Genomic DNA, 22165 nt, shown 5'->3' with positions numbered 1-22165 from the left:
AGAATGGCCATCATCAAAAAGTCTACAGGGCTTCCCTGGTGGCACAGTGGCTAAGAATCCACCTGCCAATGCAGGGTACATGCGTTTGATCCCTGGTAGGGGAAGATCCCACATGCCGTGGAGCAACTAAGACTGTGTGCCAAAACTACCAAGCCTGCACTCTAGAGCCCAAGAGTCACAACTACTGAGCCCACATGCTGCAACTACTGAAGCCCATGCACCTAAAGCCTGTGCTCCACAACAAGAGAAGCCACTGCAATGAGAAGCTTGCGTACCGCAATGAAGAGTAGTCCCGCTCGCCGCAACTAGAGAAAGCCCACGTGCAGCAATGAAGACCCAACACAGCCAAAAATAAATTTAAAAAAAAAAGTCTACAAATAATAAATGCTGGAGAGGGTGTGGAAAAAAGGGAACCCTCCTACACTGTTGGTGGGAATGTAAATTGGGCAGTCACTATGCAGAATAGTATGGAGATTCCTCAAAAAAACTAAAAACAGAGTTACCATATGATCCAGCAATCCTACTCCTGGACACATATCCAGAAAAGATGAAAACTCTAATTTGAAAGATACATTCACTCCATTGTTCATAGCAGCACTATTTACAACAGCCAAGACATGGAAGCAACTTAAATGTCCATCAACAGATGAATGGATAAAGAAGATGTGGTATATATATATACAATGGAATATTGCTCAGCCATAAAAAAGAATGAACTAATGCCATTTACAGCAACATGGATAAATCTAGAAATTATCATACTAAGTGAAGTAAGTCAGACAGAGACAGATAACTATCACATGATATCACTTACATGTAGAATCTAAAAAAATGATTCCAATGAACTTATTTACAAAACAGAAATAGACTCACAGACATAGAAAACAAACTTAAGGTTACCAAAGGCGATAGCAGAGGATGGGGAGAGATAAATTAGGAGTTTGCAATTAACACATATACACTACGATATATAAAACAGTAAACAGTAAGGACCTACTATGCAACACAGGGAACTATACTCAATATCTTGCAATAACCTATAATGGGAAAGAATCTGAAAAAGTATACATATATATACACACACACACATATATATATATATCTGAATCACTTTGCTGTACCCCTGAAGCATTGTAAATCAAATATACTTCGAAAAAAATTTTAATGCAGATATTTGAGTCTCATCTCCAGAGATTCTGTGTTAACTGAACTGGGGTGTTGCCAGGGCTAAGGTTCAATAAAGGCAAATCACTAAAGACAGATAAGAGCTAATAAGGTCTCAAATTCAAACAATTTTTATTATAGCACACTAGTTTTCATCACTTTCCATCTTGTTTTAAAGTTATTTGTGTGTGTATTTTGTTCACCCTATATAGGCTTGGTGGGCTCCTGCGGGCAAACTCTTTTGTCTGCTTCATCTTCGAATTCCACACAGTCATTGCCTGGCCTGCATTTGGGGGTACAAAATTACCTGAATGAATCAATGTTTTATTGCCTCAATCAACCAATCAATCAATTAATACATTTATTGATTGTTTACTGAGTACTTATAGGTCCAGGAACTGTGATGGTACCGATACTACACCTCTTGGGGTACAAGGTGCAGGGGAGGAGACACCTGTATTTTACACACAGCATCCAGCTCTGAGCAGCAGATTCCTCTGCATCCCTGCTATTCTTGAAGCAAATATTGCTATGCTTGTCAAGTATGTGACTATATAAAAGCTCTAGCAGTATATCCCAGAAAAAAAACTGGCAACGGTTCTTAGTTCCATTCTCTTCTACCTCTCATCTTCCCCGCCCTTACCCCCCTGCCAAACTTGGCACCTACCTTGAACTAGTCTTGTTGGTCCCACCAGTCATGCTACTGGAAGCCAAACTGCAGCCAAGATCCAGTAGCTGCCCAGGCCGGGCTGTCTCCAGGAAGCTCCTGCAGGGATCAACGCTGAAGTCATACTAATCTTGTGAGCAGTCTGCACCCTGGTTCCTAGACATGCCCTGCTGGGCATTGTCACTCCATGCTGGGTACCTTTGAACCATCTACTGTAAAAACTCAATCTATGGTCTCATTCCAAGTTGGAAATCTCACCCTCTATTGTGAATCTTCAGCTCTTTGTTTTTAATTTCTTGGACTCTGACACCCACCCCAGTTCAGTAGGTCCTGAAGGAGACATTGTTCAGCCTGGCTCAACTGAACACTTACCTGGAGAAGAGTTTGCTGTTGGTGGCCAACAGTGTGGCTGGACAAGGAACAGAAAGGCAAAGAAAAAGTTAGAAGGGAAAATGCAAATCACCTAAGCTGTCCCTCCGAGCTTAAAACTCAGCCCGCTCTGTTCCCCTCTGCCACTACTATAGGCCCCTGAATCCCATGAACTCTGTTCTTTATATAAGTATCTGAAGATTATCAAACACAGACCTGGACAAATATAGCAGAGAAAAACTGGCCCCGAGCCTCTGAACTTCTGAACCATGCCTGGTGTCCAGACAAGAGTTTCTCTGTCCTGAGGAGGACAGAGTCATTCAGGCACCCAGGCTAGTGTTCCTGCCTCACCACGTGAGTCTCTACGGGTCCCAGAAGACACTGGTAGGTTGTGGTACCTCCATCCTTTATCCCAGCCCTTATTTTCCTCCAATGGAGTCTCTCTCTTACACCCAGTACTCAGACTGCCTGGGGCTTCCTATACAGAAATCCATCTCAAAGATGTCTGGGCAGCCACTTTTATGGTGATTTTATATATTCAGGGGCCAAAGGAAAGCTCCAATGATGGACCAGTAGATGTCTTGATAGGCTGGTGAGGAAGTATTTCTGGGCATGTGACACTTTCTGAGTTTTCCATTAGATCATATGAGATTGCCCTTTCCCTGCAGATAAGACTCCAGGGATGGGCTGCTTCTTTCTGCAGTTCTCCCCTTCCATTCTATCCTTAATTCATCCAGTAGATAGCCTCTTCCTCAATTCCAACCTCAGAGAGCTGTGCCACTTACCTTCTGCTCCGAGGGTCAAGTCATCTTCAAAGCTGGTTCCATGGCTGGGGCACCCTGTCAAATAATAAGGCAAAGGCTGCAGAAAATCAGGCTTGGACTCAAACACGCACACACACAATCACACATTAGTATACACATCTACAACCACACAATTACATCATACATCCACATGTTTGAAAAACTACCCCAGCCACACAGATACTAACTCAGAAGTCACATTCATATTTTGATTTAAAAAATCACGTAAAAACTCACCCACAATTAACCTGTCCCCTATATCACATAGTCATGTACACAATCCTCTTCCAAAGAATTGGCACGTGGTATGCACTCACACATAAACATACATATACAGATACACATTTTATTTGATTTTGAATTTTATTTTTTTTTATTTTTTATTTTTTGAATTTTATTTTATTTATTTTTTTATACAGCAAGTTCTTATTAGTTATCCATTTAATACATATTAGTGTATATATGTCAATCCCAATCTCCCAATTCATCCCACCACCACACCCCCGTCACTTTTCCCCCTTCGTGTCCATACGTTTGTTCTCTACATCCACACATATTTTATGAAGCTCGTTTTCCATAGCAGTGGTTGTTAGCTGAGCAGCCACTAACAGAAGCTAACCTTTGAGGACTAGTCAGCCTGTGGGCTCTGACCCAACACTTACTCTATCCTCTGGGCCTCCTGGACTGTCTTATGACCACTAATAGGTGTTCTGTAGGCAGTGAAAAGATACCATCTTACACACGCATACACACGTGCACGCACACACACACACACACACAGCCGTGTCGCTGTCTAAGGTAGAGGAACAAGAGGAGAAAGAACAGAGCCTCTGCTTACCGTTGTGGATCGGCTGTCCTGCTTCCTCAAAAAACCCTTCTTCAAAGTATCTAAAAACCAAAAAGAATCTCATAGGTTTAAATCACTACATTTTCGAAAGGGCTTTTCTTCAAATATTTCCCACAAGTTCACGTAATTTTCCAATGAGAGTCAGTAGTATTTAAATTGCTTTTATGTTGAAGAAAATGGAGAGTGATGATTTCACTGACAAATCCATAGAGGTAGTCAGAAGGTGCTGTATTTTATTTTATTTTATTTTATTTATTTTTCTTGTTCATCACATTTATTCATTTTCATCCTAATTAATAATAAATAGAATTAGTTAAAGCAGGAATAATGGATCTGAGATTTGTTAGATAATGGATTTGAGAGTTGTTAGAGATCTTGCCAACACAGAGACACACAACACAATTTCTCACATAAAATAATTTTACATCCCAAGGGAATTATCAGTATGATACACACACACACATACACACACACACACACACACACACATATATACATAAAACTTCATAAACTGCCACGGTGCTGTATTTTAGATTGTGCTGATAACAGTGTCCCAAGTCAGTTTAGCAATGATTCTTCAGTAGCTAGGAAATAGGAAAGATACGGAAGCAAAACTGGAGAAATATATTTACAGAAGCAGGGGTCTGGGTGCCATAAACTTTCCATCAGAAATATAAATACTGAAACTAAGAAAAAACTTTTAGGAGGTCATCTTATCTACCTACACCTCCTTCCTTTTCTTTGAGCCCCATTGTTGCTGATTATCACGTCTTTCAGGAGGCAGCAGGAACCGCATCTTGGTTAGAGATTACATTTCTACATTTTGAGATATGGGCTTATCAAACATTTACTGTCTCCACAGGAAGAACAATTGGAATTCAGCATACACGGTAGTGAGAAACAACTTAAATGAGGAAGAAATTCGCTGTCTCAAACGGGTGATTGAAGTTGTCTGTGGAAAAAGCTTTGAACAGGGACCGGAGCACCTGGATTCCAGTCCTGGCTCCTGGCTGCTGCTATGTTCCCAAATATTAAGTAAGGGGATTTAGATGCCTAGGTATTATCATTATCTAAGTTCACTTCGAACGCCGACGTGCTGTGAGTTGGCTTTCCTGAAAGTTTTAAAAATGGAAGTTGCTCGTGATGCTTTGAATGTAATCTCAAATGGAGGCTGGAACAGAGAAGAGTTGTTCGACTGAGTTAACAGGGAAACTGACTGGAGAGCATCCATTGGAGCTGGTCTTAAACAAGCCTTCTCCTTTATCAGTCTCCAGAGATCTAGGCACCTCTCAGGCTATTGGAGTATCAGTTCACGAAATGTTTATTAATGAAAATGGGCTTACCGACTCAACGTCTGTAGAACGAGCTGTGTTTAATTTTACAAAATAAATCCCTACACATATAGACATCTTTTGCTGGTACTTTCCTTTCAATAGTGAAAAAATCAACAATATTGTCTAAAATCTGGATTTTTACATGTCCTCATGAGAAAAACTGTACATCGATATATGCTATAAAATGTGGAATGATACTCAAGGTAATTAAGAATGGGTAACTCTGATAAACACAACTAGAACTACAAATACATACTTCTCTTGCTAATGTATAATTACACAAAGATATATATTATAATACTACAAACGTGTTAGTGTATATATAACATTACAAATATTAGTATAAATTAATATTTCCTATTACTATTAAAAAACATTATGATAACAATATAGTCAACTACTAGAAGGCTGAGATCTACTGTTGCATTTAATGCTTGTGCTGTAGCTACACAGTAATGCAACTACTAAGGCCTACAATTACTATAACTACAATAAAACACACTACTGTTACACTTCTAGGTATGCAATCAATGGAAATGCCTGTATACGTTCACCAACAGAAATGATGTTTATAATAACTCAGAATTGGCAGACCCCCAAATCTCTAGTTATTTTAAGATGGAGAAGTTGCATGATCAATGCTACACAACAATGGAAAAGAATGAGCTATTGCTGGATGCAAGCACATGGATGAACATCACAAACATAATGCTGAACAAAACAAGACACATAAAACAGTGCATATTGTATGGTTCTATTTATATAAAGCTTAAAAAGTACAAAATTTATCTTTGATGCTACAAGTCAGGGTACTGGTTACCCTTGGAAGCAGGGCAGTGAACAGAAGGGGACAGAAGGAGCTTCTGGAGTGCTGGTGATGTTCTATTTCAGATTTCATCACTATATTCCCTTTGAGAAAATTCACTGAACCATATATTTAAGACTCGTTTATTTTTCAGTAAATACTTTATACTTCAACACAATTTATATTGCTATTATTTTATATTTATATGTATACATCTGTATATTTATATACAGCTTTATTTAGGTATAACTGATACACAAGGAACCGCACATCCTTAATGTGTGCAACTTGATGAGCTAGGACATAGGTAAACACTTGTGATACCATCCATCACCAATCGAACTAACAGACACATCCAACAACTCCCAGAGTATCCTTATTTCCCTTTGATTTTTTTTTTTGGAAGTAAGAACACTTAATATGAGATTTACCCTCTTAACAAATTTTGAAGTGCACAATACCATATTGTTAGCTATAGGCACTATGTTGTACACCAGGTCGCTAGAATTTATTCATCTAGTATAGCTGAAATTTACATCGAGTTGCACGACGATTTATATTAAAAAGAAAAATGCTACTGATATGTATGCTATACTTCAATAAAATTTACAATAAAAAATACCACTGATAAAATTCCTTTTTTGCCCAAAGCAAAATTTAGTAACACAATATTTGTTGGGTGTGCATCTTTCATTTCTATTTTCTAGCTGTGCTCTCAGGCATGTCCATAGTCTCTACATGAGGACCAGCTCAGGCTGACCCTTGTGATGGTATGCTTTTCTATGTGTATGTGGAATACACCACAGAAGTATGGACATAGGCCTGGATCTGTTGATCCATGCTCAGCTCCTCTGAGCATGGTGGTTTGAAATTTCATGTCCCTCATCCAAGTCCCAGGCCTTTCGTGAGTTATCGCTTAGAACATAAACTCAATGACTAGAGACTAGATCCAAAGCTGCTCCTCTCCGCATTTGCACTGAAAGGTCCCTTAGCATCACTTCAAGTCTGACATAGAAGAGCCAAGCTACTGCTCTTCCTGTATACCCAATTCATAAACGAAGAGTAGGGAGGAGGATTGGACTGGGAGAAGAAGCATGTGGCTATTTTTAGCTTCTTCCAGAAATTTCCATAGATTCTGCCTGCAGAGACTGATGAAATAAAAATTCATTTTAAGGCAAGACAAAAATTTAAACAAATTTGTTTTCTGCCCATTTTGGCCTCCTTCCTCCCCTCTGGTGTGCACTGTGCGCCTGCATTATGCATTAACCAGACCTCTGCAATGGCAGAGATATCTGCTCAACCGTAGAGATCAATTTTTCTTCTTCTGGCGCCAGCCATGTAATGCCCTGGATGACATTTCCTTCTCAATCCTACGTATGGGGCCGTGATGACCCACCTCTCGCCTTGTACGTGCAGACATCTTTGGTGAACTTTATGTACAATTCCAATATGTCATTTCCTTTAAAGATAGGGACTGGTGCAGAACAGACTGGTCAGATGACCTGGGGAGATACAGGGCAGCACCTAATAGAATTTCTTAGCTTCAATACTTACTTATGACCTATTAATGTTACTAGCTATATTACTTGTAATCTTATTTTAAAAGATTATTTTTTCTTGCATTACCGTATGTGTGACTGAGCCTCAGATCAAATTAATGATGATTAGGTGGCTTGAAAAGATTGATCAAATATGTAGTTCTATAAGATCAGTGATAGTGTTAGTTTAGATATAGGAAGAAACAGCAAGAGGAAACAATTTCCTGGACCATAACAGACCAGTAAGACAGGTGGTCCAACTGGTCTAGTAACAGTTAGCTACTGTTAACAAGGCCTAGTCCAGTAATAGTACATTGAGTGGCCTATCAAAGAAATCCTCACCTGACCTGGGACTAAGCATTCCTAGTGCCATGGGACAAACTGGTCATCAAATGCCTCTCAAAGCTTGGTCGAAATTAAGACTGAAAGGGAAGGGATTGTGAAATGAAGAATGTTGCCCACCATCCAGTCCTACAAGAATCAAGTCATTAGCCACTGCAATCGCTGACCTACAATACACCTTGAAGGAATTTCAGGGCAAAGATCAGGAGAAGGCACTTTTGCGCTCTGGGAAAACTGACAGAACTGGCCCTCAGATGGTTAGATATTTTCAGGAGAAGTTTTACTCCCATTCCTTCCTAACTTTCTTCCTTCCTAGAGGTAATCACTGTCCTAAAGTTGATATGCATCGTATCTGGACACACTTTTCCGATAAATAAAAGGATACAGATAGATGCCAGGTAAATAGATAGATGGACTTATTTTGTGAAATTTTAAAGTAGCATAAAACTCATCTTTATAAACTTCATGTAGGGGAGCAAAATTTGCCACCCTGAAATGTCTCTTTGGCATGTGGATTATTTCAAGCTGAAGACAACCAAGGCTCAGAAGACTCAGGAAGAAACTTTGGCCTTCTGCCTTAGCTGCCCAAAGAATTTGGATAGAGGGACTGTAACAGGCATAGAGATCTCACTAGAGAATATGAACTAGGTGTATTGGAATTCAGGGTCTGCTTAGTATCCCATTGTCTTTACATAGTCCAGTAAATGTTTGTTTACCAAACATTTGCTTTTTCATCTCCGTGTGAATTGCCTTCCTCCCCTTTGAAGTCCCAAACCACTATCCCCAATATCATCTTTTGTCTTTAGCTGAGGATGGTATTTAAGGTGAGGGTTTCACCATTTTGGTGAGTTACTCAGTTCTCCGGGGTGTCTCCCATGTATACATGTTTAAACTTTTGTTTGATTTTCTCCTGTTAATCTGTCTCATGTCAATTTAATTCTCAGATTAAAGAATTAAAGAAGGACCTAGAAAGAAGGGTAGAGGAAAATTCTTTCCTCCCTGACACTCACCACTCACATAGTACTACAGAGTATAAAGCACTTGTACACATATATCATTTAAATCTCACAAGAATCTTTTGGAACTTTATTATTCTAGCTCTCCACTTTACAGAAGAGGAGTCTGAGACAGAATTTCAGTTGTTTGCTTACAGCTGGTTATACAGATGGTTAGCACAAGAATTAGGCTCAAATCTTGGAGCCTTTTCACTCACCAGACTACTTTTTCATCATAAATTTTGGTTCAGGGTTTATCTTGGTAGAATATAGGTAGGGAAAGGTGATTTCTGGAATTTACAATCTTGTATTTCTGGGAATTTATTCTTTTCAACTAGAATGTAGTATGTTTGTGGTCAAGGAGCGTATTTTAAACTACTTGGCACCCCTCTAGGCCATTTAGACAATCAGACAGTTAGCAAACGCACGGTCAGTAATAATTATTGACTTGAATTGATAAGACTGAAGAATAGTTAATGGGATAAAGACAGTAACTGAGCCCACTGGTTCTCCTGTACGTATCTGGAGAAGCATTTTAAATCCCGGGACAGTTCTCACACACCCAAACCTGCAAACATTATCACCATCCATTTACTTCCCTATATTTTGATTACCCTTAATTAACTCTGAAATTCCGAACCAGATTATGACAATAAAGACAACATGTTTTGTACATAACAAAAACACAAAATAAATTCTTCCTTGCCTTACCTCCGCAGGGTTAAAATAAACAACCTTGGATTATACAGTGTTATTTATTTCCTACCAAATAAGCCAGGATGGGTTTATTCATAAGTTAATAAACAAGTTGAAAAAAAAAATAAACAAGTTGAGATGAAAGGCTATATACAGCTTGAAACATTTCTGAAGAGGAAATAAAGAGTAGGCGGGAGTTATAAGTTCTGAGAATTCATTATCACACAAATGATCACACTTAAATAGGTCACAGAAGCTTTCCCTCCGGGTCTGGGTAGACTGAACCTAAAATGGTACAGGCAGAGGGGGTGTAGGGTTTCAAATTTTAAAGTGTTTCTCAGGAAAGAGGTACTACATTTTGCCTTGAAGTACCTGCTCCAATTCGTCACTGCTTTGAATGACTGGGGTAAACCCTGAGCCCCTCTTCCTGTGTTCTTCAGTAGAAATAAACAACATAATGATTCATAATGAAGAAGAAATACTCTGACCATAAGAACAATTAGGTTTCTAAGTCCTCTTTTGTTACACAGTGTAAAACTCCAGTCTGAAGGGAAAAGCAATGGAGCAGGAATCTGGAATTTAGCCCAGCTCTCCCCTGTGGCTACCCATTTCCTCCTTCTTAGTTTTAGACCAGGTCCAGACTGTACTTCCAGATCCTCACCCTAACTTAGTCTCAGCCCAGAGATGCACTTGATTCATAGCCCCAATCCCCACACTCACCCCAAATCTTTACAATCCCCTCTCCCTTATTTCAACCTCACTTCTAATCATTACGCCCAATTAAAATTCATGTCCCTGCGCTCTGAGTTCTCAAGAGTCAGAGCCTGTTAACACACCCAACCATCAACCACGCTCAGTCCGGCTGCCTCGCCAGCACTTACCCACAATCCTGCAGCCAGTCTTCAATCTTGTTGATTGGATTCCCTAGAAAAGCCAGACATCAGATCACCATGGAAACTGAAGGAAATCAGACTTCCTCCCTGAAATTCACCCCATTCCACAAACATCATTATATAAGCCACCTCACGACTCCTTTTTCTTCCCATAAAACTTTTCTTTAAGATAAAAGGGGAATATATCCGTGTATAAAAATAGTGGATAGGGTTTCCCTGGTGGCGCAGTGGTTGAGAGTCTGCCTGCTGACGCAGGGGACACGGGTTCGTGCCCCGGTCCGGGAAGATCCCACATGCCGCAGAGCGGCTGGGCCCGTGAGCCATGGCCGCTGAGCCTGCGCGTCCAGAGCCTGTGCTCCGCAACGGGAGAGGTCACAACAGTGAGAGGCCCGCGTATCGAAAAAAAAAAAAAATAGTGGACATTTCTTCTCTCTGCCTCTGTGCCCTCTTTCTCCCAGAAACGTGGAAAATACCCCAAGGTTTGGGAACAGGAATAGATCCTTCTCTTTAAAAAAAAAAAAGGAAAAGAAAATAAAAAGCACAATTTTGCGTTTGCGCTTTTTGTTTCCTACCAAATAAGCGAGGGTAGGTTCACTTACATAAGATTTATTTTTAAATTTAGTTTTTACTTTTTACTCTTATGTCTGCAGCGTCATTGGAACCTAAAAGAAGCTCTGAGAGGCATGTGGAAAAGGTACTATTACTATTTCAGGTACTAATACTTCAATTAGACAAGCATGTCCTAGAGCGGTGAGCGACTTGCCAAAGGTCACGTCACACAGTTGAGTTGCAGCCAGAGTCCAGGCACCCAGATTGCATGTAACCTTGTTACACAGACACAGAAACACTCCAAACATTCATAGAGAACCCTGGCCTCGGATCCTCACAGATAGCTGCTCAGGACGAGGCAAAAGTGTGCCTCTTCCTTTTTCCCAATCTTACGCTGTTTCTTTCTCACATAATTCATGCCTCATATTACTTTACTCAACTTCCCTTAAACTCATTTAACCCAGTCAAAATAAGCCTCGTGGTGGGGGGGGGGGGCGGCTAGCCTAAACCCAGGACCCGCTGCCCGCACTGCAGACCTGGGCATCTGGCACGTTTTCCGTATCACAAGAGAACGTGCAAGTCTGTTTGATGTCTAATGGCCGCTTACCTTCCTGGAAAACATCATCCAGGCCAGAAGGCTCGGGATCTGGGACGCCCTGCAGGGCTGCGGCAGCCTCCTCTTCCAGGACCTGGGTCTGCCAGTGCCGGCTCTGTCGGAGCCAGGCCCGTCGCCTCTCCCAGGACGTGGGGCTCAGCACAGAGCCCTCCATGGCGCTGGTTCAGACTTCAGGGCCTCCCGCCACAGGGATGCTGTCCTGTGAGTTGGAACACAGTGATGCTGCCTCATCCTCTGGTCAGTAATCACCACTCCCAGGGCTGTCCCCACATCTTCCCAGCTCTGCAGAAAGGAGCGTAGCCCTCTGCCCGTTCCGGAGGAGGGAGGAGATGTCTTGTTCCTCCTCCAACTTCCAACGAAAGGAATGCTCTGAGCAATCTAAACACCAGGTCTTCCAAGTTTGGAAACTGGAAATATCATATGATTTAAGGGACACTGGGAAAGCGCTTCTGACTTGAGAGTTGCTACTTCTCATGAAAGGTGAAATGCTGTATTAGAAAACATTTTCTTTAGTTCTTAAGAATTTTGTCTCCCAGAATCTTCCATTGTAATTAAAATATCTTTAAATTTGCAATGTGTAGATTTCACTTTATTTGATCCTCATAAAGATATATGAAGTCTCAGATCTCAAAGGTTAAACGGATTTTCTAAGGTCTCACAACCAGGATGTCAGTCTAACTACAGTCATTCTGGGCTTGTTTTGTTTCCTATTTAGCATAGGATTTCTCTGGGGGCGGTAGGGATGAGGGCGGGGAGAATCCCATAATAAAAACAAGGAGACACTGCCTGAAACAATTAGCAGTTACCACTTTCAGGATCATCACTTTCTAATTTGTCAGCTTGGGTTTCTCCATGGCTCTGAGTTAATTGTCCAGTTCATCAGTGTGCTAATACTTCATTTAACACTGCCTAATCAACACCTCTGTATTCTTCCAAGAGATATATTCTGATGGCACAAGCCACTTATTCAAAGAGGAAGACAGAGAGGATGAATCATTCGATTGTCCGAATACAGCTTAAAAAGACTTGAGGCTAATGTACAGTCATTGGCTTATACTCTGTCCTCCTGCCTCTTCCCCACCAGCTGCACTCACAATCCCCACAGTGAACAGGTGAAGGTGGGACCAGCCCTTGTCACTGGAGCTGCCATAAACGCTTCATCCTCATGGCCACACCTTTAACTGCTGGCGTAAGGAAAAATAAAAGGGGGAAATAAATAAGAAGAGTGCCAGTTTCCAGAGACTTCTGCTTCTCAAACACTTAAAAACAAAATCACCAGTGAAGCATTCAACAATTTAGGCACTAAAATACCTATTTTTGAAAAGAAAGTCCTGAACATAAAATGCATTCCTAGGGCAATAAAATTCTTTTGGATGTTTCTGCTTGTTACAGACAAAACATATCCAGAGAAAAATAGTACATAATTACTGCTGTCTGATCTAAATTCTTTTACTGCAGGTCCAGCCTAAGGCATGTCTCTCCCCCAAGGAGAGACAGCAGTTGGCACTATGAAACTTTATTAACCCTGGACACCCAGCCCTTTCTCCACTGCCTGTGCCTTTAAGGGGAAATTAAACAACTGAATGAAGTCTGTGGTGTATAGTGAAGCCACAAAGAGGGGTAGCAGAGAGAATTTGTTGTCCCTTGGCCAGAGCTGTTATGAGGTGATAAAAGGACGAAACTGCCACTATAAAGAATTTAGGGAAAGAGTCTAAAAAGCCTTGCTAGCGTGCATTTACCTAGTACTGCACCTCCATCCAAAATATTTAGTATGTTGGTGTCAGTCAGTCCGGGGAAGAAAATATCAAAGGCTAACTTGCCTATTGTCTTTAATTTCCAGAGCAAATGAATCTCACCTAAATCACAAGAAATCTTCGGGTCACAAGAAGAACTAATTTGGTGATCAGGGGAATTTAAAAGGAATTCAGGAAGGAAGGGAGGGAGGGAGGGAGAGAAGAAGGCAGGAAGAAGGGAAGGAAGGAGGAAAGGAAGGAGGGGAGGAAGGAGAAAAAGGAGGAAAGAAGGAAGGAACCTTCAGCTCCCACACTTTATTCCGCCACTTACTAATGGTACAGCCTAGGTGAATTCAACCCCTTTCTCTGGGCTCAGTTTCTCAATGAGGATGTTACAGCCTAGCACAGTGTCAGAATCTCACTAATTGAGATGAGTGACGGAGGCCTCTCCTTTGGTTTCAGCATCCTCTGTGATGCGAATCTATCCCACACTCCTCCTACATCTTTGAAAATACGCCAGACTCATACAGGCTCATTTCCCCTCTGCCCCCTGAAAATGCTTATCCCCCGTTCAACCTTAGGCTTTCCCCATGTTTTTCCCCTCCCTCTTCTTCCCTCTCAGCCTTTGGCACCCTTAACCTGAAAGCCCAACCCTTAACCGATTTCTCCGTGAAGCCAGGCCTGGCTTCCACAGCCTCCAGATGATAGGCGCTTCCACTGAGCTCCTTCCCTGCTTGACTTTCTTCTTCATTGTTCTTATCACTAACATACTTTATGTTTTATTTGTTAATCCAATTTATTGTTTATTCTTCTGATTTAAATAGAAGCTCCACAAGGACAGAGATTTTTGTCTGGGCTGTTCACTGCTATGTCCCTGATGCCTAAAACAGAACCTAACTGATTTTCCCCAACCTCTGCCACACGTGGGTTATAGAGACCTGTTCACAGGGCATTATGTGGGAACACTGTAAGTACAGCAGTATTTGGAGGCCGGGAGAAATAGAATCGTCTGGTTAGTGGTGACAGAGGGAAGCTGTGCTGCTTGGAGATGAGAAACTGGGTGTTCTCTGTGGAAATCTGGAGGAAGCAGCACATGGTTATCAGACAAGCACATCGGCAGTGAGAGTGTTAGAAAGAACTGAAGGATGGATGCACACAGCTGTCAAGATGGCACCTTTGGAAGCACGGAGGGTCCTTGTGACAGAGAGAGGGCATGGAGATATTTCCTCCAAACAAGTCATACAAAAAACACACACCTGGATGTACAATGGAGTTTGGTGCAGCGAAAAGAGCACTGATGGGAGTCAGGAGTCTTGGGCGTTCTTCTAGACTTTCTGTCCAATTAACTGACTTCTGGCAAGTCAATTAGGTTTTTCTATTTGGGCATTGACTTCAACCTCTAGAAAATGAATTGGTGGGACTCAATGTTGTAAAAGTTCGCCTCTAATACCATTGTGTATGAATTTATTCCAACTGAGCCTGAAATATTTGTAGGAATAATACCTGTACAAAAGATGCATTTGTGTAGTTTTTCCTGTAAGAATTAGGAAACGGCCCAGTGGCCTCCTCTGGAGTTACTTGCCATTTAACAAATTCCCTTTCAAATTAACACTGACTTATGAGGTTCTTGGACTTCAAACCTTCAGTGACCCAGGAAGGTGGTGAGCCTGGATGAGGGAGGCTGAGAAGGAGCCCAAGGAGTGTGGTTCAGTCAGGAGAGCTCAAGGACCCCCAGCACTTCTTGAACTTTTCTGCTTCTTTGCTTTAGCTTACCCAGTTTCAGCCACCTTCCTCTCTACCCAAACACATTCTACATTTTGAAGGGCTCCTCAAGTCATCTCCGTTCTCCTGCCCACCACTAGCACCCAGCACGTGCGCCTAGACCACATTCAACAAGACGTAAGTGGCTTACCTTTCTGGCCGTTATCCACCATTGCTTGTAACCTGTCCCCTAAATCCTACCTCAGGGCAGTGCATGGTACATTGCAACAGAAGGGGCTCAGTAGTACTGTACCTGCAGAGGACCAAGAGTCACGCTGCTGCTGAAATATTATCCCCCTCTAGTGTGTATCATAGGCCAGGGGCTCCCGACTTTCCACATGGTCTCAAATCCTAATGTATGTATTTTGGATACCTTCTAATGAAGACGAAAAAGGCCTGGGGCATAGTCACACCACCCCTTTGTTGATAGAACATAGGGCCACACAAATCTGACTGAACTTATAAGCTGAAACTATCAACTTCTCTTGTCCTAAAAAAAATATTTTCCAGAATTTTTCATTGTAGGTTTTTATTCCCTGGTCAAAAGTTCCTTCTGGAATCTAAGTACCATTTTTCTTGATGCTGGTTTAGATTATAATATTACATTTAGTCTATCTTCTGTGGGGATGAAAGTCTGATGCCTGCTGATATATTTTCTCTGACATTCCCACTAAGCACCTCCCCACCCCCAAAAAAACAACAACACGAATGCCACGCTGGTTCTGTTTCTACTTGCCTGAACCACCCCAAAGCCTCCTTTCCCCCTCTGCTATCATTTTCAGTCCTCTGTCTTTTCTTCTTTCCTACATTTTTCTAGGGATTTACTCCCAAAATATTTCTCCACAATCTGTTGAGTGCTCTGGAATCTGACTACAACCAAGTACAGCAGGAGAGAATTCTCTTTTTCTGAGGATGTTATAGTTCAAAGCAGAAACTGCAGCAGCCATGATTGAAGTTAGACAAGAGGAATCACCATTAATGGTTTAAGACTAGGGAGCTGGGGACTCCCCTGGTGGCGCAGTGGTTAAGAATCCGCCTGCCAAAGCAAGGTACACACGTTTGATCCCTGGTCAGGGCATATCCCACATGCCACGGAGCAACTAAACCCGTGCGCCACAACTATGGAGCCTGCGCTCTAGAGCCCGCGAGCCACAACTACTGAGCCTGTGAGCCACAACTACTGAAGCCCGAGCGCCTAGAGCCCGTGCTCCGTAACAAGAGAAGCCACCGCAATGAGAAGCCCGCGCACCGTAAAGAAGAGTAGCCCCCGCTCACTGCAACTAGAGAAAAGCCCGCGCAGCAACGAAGACCCAACGCAGCCAAAAATAAGTAAACAAAATAAATTTAGTTTAAAAAAAAAAACGACTAGGGAGTTGTTTCAGAGCTTTGAAAGGAATATCTTCCAACTAAAATCATCAGCAGAAGCAGTAACTTTACTAGCAGAGAAAACCTTTATGGGTATGTGATTATTACTACACTGAGAGCATCACTTACTTCCAGGCTCTTTTCTAAGGAATGTAGTCAGAGATTCACTTTATATAAACATGGGCAATTCAAAGCAATAGGTACTCATAATAACTGAGATGTATAGAGTTCCTTATATTCATCCATAAAACTGTCCCATTGTCAAGTATATCTAAAAAAAAAAAAAAAAAACTGTCCCACAAACTACTTCACTTAATCCCAACAATCTCCTTGGATCTAATTATTGTCATCTGAAGCTCAGAGAGATATGTCCCTAGTCCAAGGTCATATATTTAGGATCTTATGGTGCTGAGATTTAAACTCACATTAGTCTGACTCTAGCTGTATCATCTTTCCACTGATAATGGAGCAAGAGGATAACCTAAGATCACCATGCAGGTGTCACTGATAAATGTAATTTAGGATAAAGGAAGAAGAAACTACGTTAGTAGATTCTCTAGTTCACATGCTAGATGAACTCTCCGTTTTATAGTCTAGTATAGAAGAGGCAGATAAACCAAAAGTAATTTATGCTTGACTTTGTGACAATCTTAGTAAAGGAAGAGTTGCTTTGTCTGGTTATTAGTGTAGTTTTCCTTCTTGACTCCAACGAGATGGTTATGAAGCAGTTTTGCCTTCCTCAAGCTTAGAGTGGTTTAGCAGCCAGGGAGGGCCCAACTAGGTTCTAGCTCAGAGGAGAGGGTCTGCCTGGAATTTCACATTACTTGTAGACTGTTGTGGCATTCAGAACATTTAGCAATGGTTATGGAGCAGCACAGGCAACTCAGAGGTCATACCAGTCCCAGTCCCGTGACTGGGTCCTACAAGTGTGTGGCTAGCTTGGCACTGAGTTTTTGGTGCCAGCTGGGGAGTCTTGTGGGAAGAGCTGGGGTAGCTGGGTTAGTGATGGGCACTCAGTGGTCTTGGAGTGATGAATATTTATCATAATTTGATATGAACATATTTTAATATCTTAGCAACCATATGGGCCTACCAATCTAAAATATGAGCTCTAGTTACAGATGTCTCACCAAGGGGATACTTTGAAGGGGTCTAGGAAGGATGGCCAACTCTTGAGGAGGAAAACTGTAGGAGTGTGTGGCTGTGCAATCAGAGTAAAGCTTGTCTGAAACCACAGTTCTGTCTGCTTACTGCATATGTGTCCTCAGTGACACTCCTTATCCCCTCTACGCCTGAGTTTCTGCATATGTAAAACAGATAGTGTACCAAACTTGTTGGGTTATTGGGGTTTCAAAATCAAAACTCAGATAATGCATACTAAGTCCCTGATGTATAAAGGAGGTGCTTAATAAATACAGTTATTATTGTTATTAATTTCCCCTCAGTCTAAGCCATTCACTAAAGTTGGAACGTTTTCAGGAATAAGGAAAGAAGGAAGGAGAAGGAGTGGGCAGAGCAGGGTACGGAAGTGTGCGTCAAGTCCAGATGGTGAAAGAAGGATGATGCTGTCAAGAAGAGATAAAAACTAAGCAGTAAATAGGTCCTCTGTTCTTACTTAATGCCCAAAGCGGTCAGAGAGATCATCTAATCCTGATCACTCATTTTGCAGTGAAGAAAACTGACAGAGAGAGAGAGACAGAGAGACAGAAAGAGAGAGAGGCTTATCTGAAGTCACATAGAATATTAACTGCTATCAACAGGACACACACAAGTTCTGAGTCCCAGGTGTGTGCTTTCTTCCTTTATATCACATAGCCTTCCTCCTCACTCTTGGTTTCCAAGACCCAGCCTTAGGTTTCTCTTGAGCACGCTGGGCCTCCTCCCGGGACGTGTATCAGACAGACCTCTCTTCTCTTCTGGCTGTACTGTGCCTATACCCCAGCAGTGCCTGTGAACTGGGACTGAGAGTGAGAGAGCGTGGGAGGAGAGAAAAAGGAAACGGAATTTCCATGATGGGGCCTGTAAGACCTTCCGCAACTTATGCATCTTTTCTGCAGTCACAGACAAGATAGACATCACCACTCTTGCAAGGGGTTGTGGGAAATCCCAGGACAGCCATTTCTCGGTTTTCAACAAGGACAAACTCCACCTCAAGCCAGGTTGACTGCCCCCCATTCTCCATACCCCCAACCCCTGCAACAGGCTCTCACACTCCTTCACAGATAGGCAATGTCTTGCTAATCTCTAACCCTCTCCCATGTCACTGCCATTTGGAAGAACATCAGAACAAAAATTACCCTGAGTGCAGCATTTGTGCATCCTGGGACTTCTTGTGGTCTAAGGGAGCAGTTCAATTGATTTGAGGAGAAAAGAGGAATGCTATTTGATAAATAAGACCAAGAAAAATGCCCATTCACTTTTGTAACTCGTTTCCTCTCTCTTTTCATCTCCTCCCTCCCACAAATAAGTTTAGCTGAATAAATCCCTAAAAAAGACCATCTACAGCCTCTTTTTCTCTCCTCTTTCTTATTTACTTCTACCTCCGTGATGTGGATGAGTTTTATGGGAGCCTTGTAAACTCCTACAGGAAATATTAAAGTTGTACGTTTGGGAAAAAGGGATCACGTGCTGTCCATGTTGGGAGACGCTAGATTCTTTCATCATCAAGGCATCAAGAATAAGAGACATCAGTTTGCCTGCACTGGTTTACAGGTAGTTCAGTCTAGAAACAGGAGTGAGAATAAGCAGACTTCTCGATCATTGAGTTAGTTCTGCGAATTCCTATCTTTAATTCTTCAGTCTCATTTCCTTGGTAATGAAGCTCTGTCCCTCAGATACTCATGTTTATTCTTCCCTCTTTTTCTTTCACAATATCTACACCCTCTTTTCTTCTTCTCAAAATCTGTGTTTCAGCCTTTTTGCAGTAGGCCCGTGTGTGGGCCGGGCACACAGTACTGTGGGTACTGGAATACCCACCTTTGTCTTGTCCTTTAGGCTGTAAACAGAACAGTTGGCAGTTATCAAGTGGAGATCGATGTCTGATCGTTTCCTCTTACTGTGTGAATCATGACCTGGGCTGGGACCAAACTTCCTCTCCATTTTCTAACAGAATATGAATCATTAACCAAATGATGGTATTGGGTCTCCATGGCTGCTACATTATCACAGGACTCAATCTAAGTTTCAGTAGAGCAAAGGAGTTATGAGAAAGTGTCTTTAGTATGGTTGTAAAGAGTTTCCTTGGGATGCACATGAAGAAAAAATCATTTGTAAGATCTCTTTCTATCTCTCTTGTGATAGCTTTAGCTTGTTATCTCTGATAGTCTCAGTAGAGATAGACAATAAACCTATCTTACTTTATTCCTAATAATGTTTCAAGTTACATGAAAATTAGACCAGATCTTTAGCTCTAATCATTCAAGCCTAAACTCAAGATTGGACACACAGGTCGAAAGTCTGCAACCTCCAACCTCCTATCCTGGGCACTGCTGTGTACTGTCTAGAAAGTTCCCTTGCCTCTCTATTTAGGGCTATTTGTGGTAGACAGAGTCACTGGGGATCTCTTCCAAACACTTGGGGTCTTATCAATTCTGGGGGGCTCTTTCATCGTGTCCTTGTTCTACACTGGGGTCACACCTCTGCTCCTCCACCCACTGGTGGGCTCAGTAGCAAGTAGGGCACAGGAAAACCCCAGCGTAGAGGATCTTTCCACTCCTCTACCTTCCCCCAAACTCACGCAGGTGGTGACATGCTCAGCCCGGCTACCACTGAGACCAGGTGTGTTGGAGGAGCAGACCCCATCCCTCCTCAGGATTAGACAGGTCATTAAGTGGTCAATATATTCATCGATCCATCTCTGAGATGTACGGCTTGAACACTAAACCTGACAGGTGGTTACTGACCTTGAGCCTTCCAGTAAATTTGGCCCGGTGTCGTCCAGTTGTATAAATTCTCCCTCCCCTTTCACCCTAGTATACGTTGCTATAGCTATCTCCTCAACAACTTTCTTCTACAGCTTTTGAAGAAAGCGGTCATACCCGCAAAAAGCAAAATTCATTCTGGCTAGGTATTCCCGAGAGTCAGAGTTATGGATGCTAGAATGGGACCCAGATGAAGCTAAGAAACGTTTCTCCTTGAGAACTTTTCCAAGTTAGAATCAGATTGAAACGCAGCAAAAGTGAGGACAGCAAGACACAGAGAGGAACTTCTCAGGTGAGAAAGATGAAAAAGTCCCAAATATTAATTCAGGCCGTCGAAGGAACCCATGTTCTGTGACCCTAGCAAGAGTACCTCTCTGATAATAGGAAGGAAAAAAGAAATAAAGAGACCTTGTTCCAAGAGGCGCAGTGATGTATTTTTTAAGGTTGAAGTCAGGGATGTGGCTTTTCTCCTGACATTTCCATTTTTTTCACAGCCTGATTTTTCTCTGACTTGTTTCCTCCTATCTCCCAGCACCATCCTAAATCAGCACAGTCTTAAAATTGAGGTGGAAGTTGTACTCACCTGTTCGCTGGTAAAGAGCTGAGTTTGAGGCAAAGCAGTTCTCAGAGCTGGGCACAGCCCTTCCCGGCTGGGATGGAGGTGAGGAAAGGGAGAAGGTATCATATTGCATATTGTATCTTTCTCTCTGTCTTCATTAAAATGCTGTTGCCAGCTTGAAAGGGGAAGCGGAAATGAGAAAACACACACATACGTACACTCACATATGTATAGTCCCCTCCTCCTATCCTGGCCACATCCTCTGCTCTTTAGCTCTGCAGACTGACTGTAGAAGAAAATATCTGCGGTCCCCAGAGCTCACCACTAGGGAGCCCGTCCCATCACAGAGCTGCTGTGGTCTTTGCAAGACAACAGGAGATCTTTTCCTGCTAAGGGGAAGGTACGGCTCATTTAAGGATGTGTGTATAGGGAAGTCTTCTAACCATATAACTGCCTCAAATAACCCCACTGCCTCACATAAAGCTTCTGTCTCCAGGAGGAGAGGTGTCTAAAAATGGTAAGGCTCTCTCCCGAAAATTATCTCACATTTATCTCAGAGAAGATGCTTACAGCCCCATCACACACTTGAGAGGGCTCTAAGCCAGAGTGGATCTGTTTTCGTAACTCTTTCACACTCTGGTAAATTCCCCAGAAGCTTGTTTTCAAATACTGCACCATTGTAAGCAACTGTTTCTCTGCGTTGACTTCTTTTTTTTTTTTTTTAAGCAAGTTTCTTTTCTTTTCTTTTCTTTTTAAATTTTATTTATTTATTTTTGGCTGTGTTGGGTCTTCGTTGCTGTGCAAGGGCTTTCTCTAGTTGTGGCGAGCAGGGGCCACTCTTCATCTCATCATGGTGCGCGGGCCTCTCACTGTCGCGGCCTCTCTTGTTGCGGAGCACAGGCTCCAGACGCTCAGGCTCAGTAGTGTGGCTCATGGGCCTAGTCGCTCCGCGGCATGTGGGACCCTCCCAGACCAGGGCTCGAACCCGTGTCCTCTGCATTGGCAGGCAGATTCTCAACCACTGCGCCACCAGGAAAGCCCTTGACTTCTTAATGTTTTGTTTTCATGCTCAAACCAATTCAAAGTATTTCTTTTTGTGAATAAATGATGGCTTTCCGAAGGTTTTCCAAAATCTGTCACATCCTGGAGATGTCTTCAATTTATTGGCTTTCAGTTCCAAGAAGACTTACTAGACTCTAGAATTTTTTC

General features: G+C 42.2%; 1 protein-coding gene across 1 annotated transcript in view; it reads right to left on the bottom strand.

Annotated features, from left to right (window-relative positions):
• The window catches only part of TESPA1 (thymocyte expressed, positive selection associated 1), a 66586-nt gene extending 54814 nt beyond the window's left edge, over positions 1-11772 (bottom strand). Inside the window, exons 1-6 of the mRNA XM_065888165.1 lie at positions 11610-11772; positions 10442-10484; positions 3842-3891; positions 2986-3039; positions 2204-2240; positions 1832-1930 (exon numbers count right to left, since the gene is read on the bottom strand). Coding sequence (XP_065744237.1) covers positions 1832-1930; positions 2204-2240; positions 2986-3039; positions 3842-3891; positions 10442-10484; positions 11610-11772 — 446 coding nt within the window. The remainder of the gene's footprint in view (positions 1-1831; positions 1931-2203; positions 2241-2985; positions 3040-3841; positions 3892-10441; positions 10485-11609) is intronic.
• Positions 11773-22165: the final 10393 nt, after the last annotated feature.

Source organism: Phocoena phocoena, chromosome 11 (assembly GCF_963924675.1).
Source record: "Phocoena phocoena chromosome 11, mPhoPho1.1, whole genome shotgun sequence".
Classification (NCBI taxonomy): Eukaryota; Metazoa; Chordata; class Mammalia; order Artiodactyla; family Phocoenidae; genus Phocoena; species Phocoena phocoena.
This window is presented reverse-complemented; position numbering and strand designations above follow the sequence as displayed.